Source organism: Malurus melanocephalus, unplaced genomic scaffold (genome assembly GCF_030028575.1).
Source record: "Malurus melanocephalus ecotype Western Australia unplaced genomic scaffold, MMel_1.1 scaffold_8756, whole genome shotgun sequence".
NCBI lineage: Eukaryota > Metazoa > Chordata > Aves > Passeriformes > Maluridae > Malurus > Malurus melanocephalus.
In genome coordinates, this window is record NW_026631986.1 from 1 (window position 1) to 1,140 (window position 1,140).

Genomic DNA, 1,140 nt, shown 5'->3' on the forward strand with positions numbered 1-1,140 from the left:
CCCCAAGCAGGATTTCCCATTCCCCAACCTTGGCTGGATGGAGGAGGCTGTGAGGAAGAGGAGGATGTCCCAGGACCCCCAGGCAGGTGAGGAGGAAGTCACGGCTCCTTTACCCATCTCTTCTGCTCCATCTCCCAGCCCAGCATTGCCCCGGCTGCAGGACAACCCCGCTGCCAACACCGTCCTGCCACGGCTGGATTTGGGGGATCTCCTTCCCCTTCCCTCTGGCACGGAGGCAAATCCCATCCTCTCCTTCTCCTTTCTCCTCCAGGCAATGAGCTGAGGATGGAGACCAAGGAGGACAAATCCCCCCAGCAGAACATCATGGAAGAGTCTGTTTTGAGCATCTCCACAGCACAGGAATCCAGTAGGGAGGAAAAGTCGCGGAGATCTTGTGCAAGGAGGGGCTGCAAACACCAGCCAGGGTGCTCGGAGGGTGAAAGATCCACCCAGTGCCAGGAAGGCACCCAGAGCTTTAGCCGGGGCTTGGAGCTGGAGGTTCATGAGCAGCTTCACACTGGGGAGAAGCCCTACAAGTGCTTGGAGTGTGGGAAGAGCTTCAGCCAGAGCGCCTACCTGCTCCGTCACCGACTGATCCACACTGGAGAAAGGCCCTACGAGTGTCGAGAATGTGGGAAGAGCTTCAATCAGAGCTCCAACCTCAACTCCCACCAGCGGATCCACACTGGGGAGAGGCCCTACGAGTGTTCTGAGTGTGGGAAGAGGTTTCAGACCAGCTCCAGTGTCCTCCTGCACCAGCGGATTCACACAGATGAGAGGCCCTTCCGCTGCCCTGACTGTGGGAAGGGCTTCAAGCAAAACTCCACCCTCATCACCCACCAGCGCATCCACACTGGGGAGAGGCCCTATGAGTGTTCCCAGTGTGGGAAGAGCTTCACCCAGAGCTCTAACTTGACCCGACACCAACGGCACCACAAGTAAGGGAAGCCCTGTGAGTGCCCCGAGTTTGGGAAGAGCTCCGTGCGCTGCTCCAACTTCGTCCCCCATCAGAGGAACCACATTGGGCAGAGACCTGGTGACCCACATTCCTGGCGAACCCCTTTGGGACGACACCTGGCTGGTGGTCTCCACATCCTCCTGGATCCCTGTAAGCACCTGCATGAGCACAGGGGCAGGAAC

General features: G+C 58.8%; 1 protein-coding gene across 1 annotated transcript; it reads left to right on the forward strand.

Moving 5' to 3' along the window:
* The first annotated feature begins 7 nt into the window (after positions 1–7).
* Positions 8–1,134, forward strand: LOC130588651 (zinc finger protein 239-like). Its single transcript, XM_057389552.1, has 2 exons — positions 8–86; positions 272–1,134. The coding sequence occupies exons 1-2, from the start codon at positions 38–40 to the stop codon at positions 940–942; spliced, it is 720 nt and encodes a 239-aa protein (XP_057245535.1). The 5' UTR covers positions 8–37; the 3' UTR covers positions 943–1,134.
* The last annotated feature ends 6 nt before the right edge of the window (positions 1,135–1,140 follow it).

What these genes read in the sequence shown, in the direction of transcription:
- LOC130588651 (XM_057389552.1), top strand. Translation starts at nt 38, where the DNA reads ATGGAGGAGGCTGTGAGGAAGAGGAGGATGTCCCAGGACCCCCAGGCA. An exon ending in GTCCCAGGACCCCCAGGCAG is followed by an intron (nt 87 to 271) that starts GTGAGGAGGAAG and finishes TTTCTCCTCCAG; the next exon opens with GCAATGAGCTGAGGATGGAG.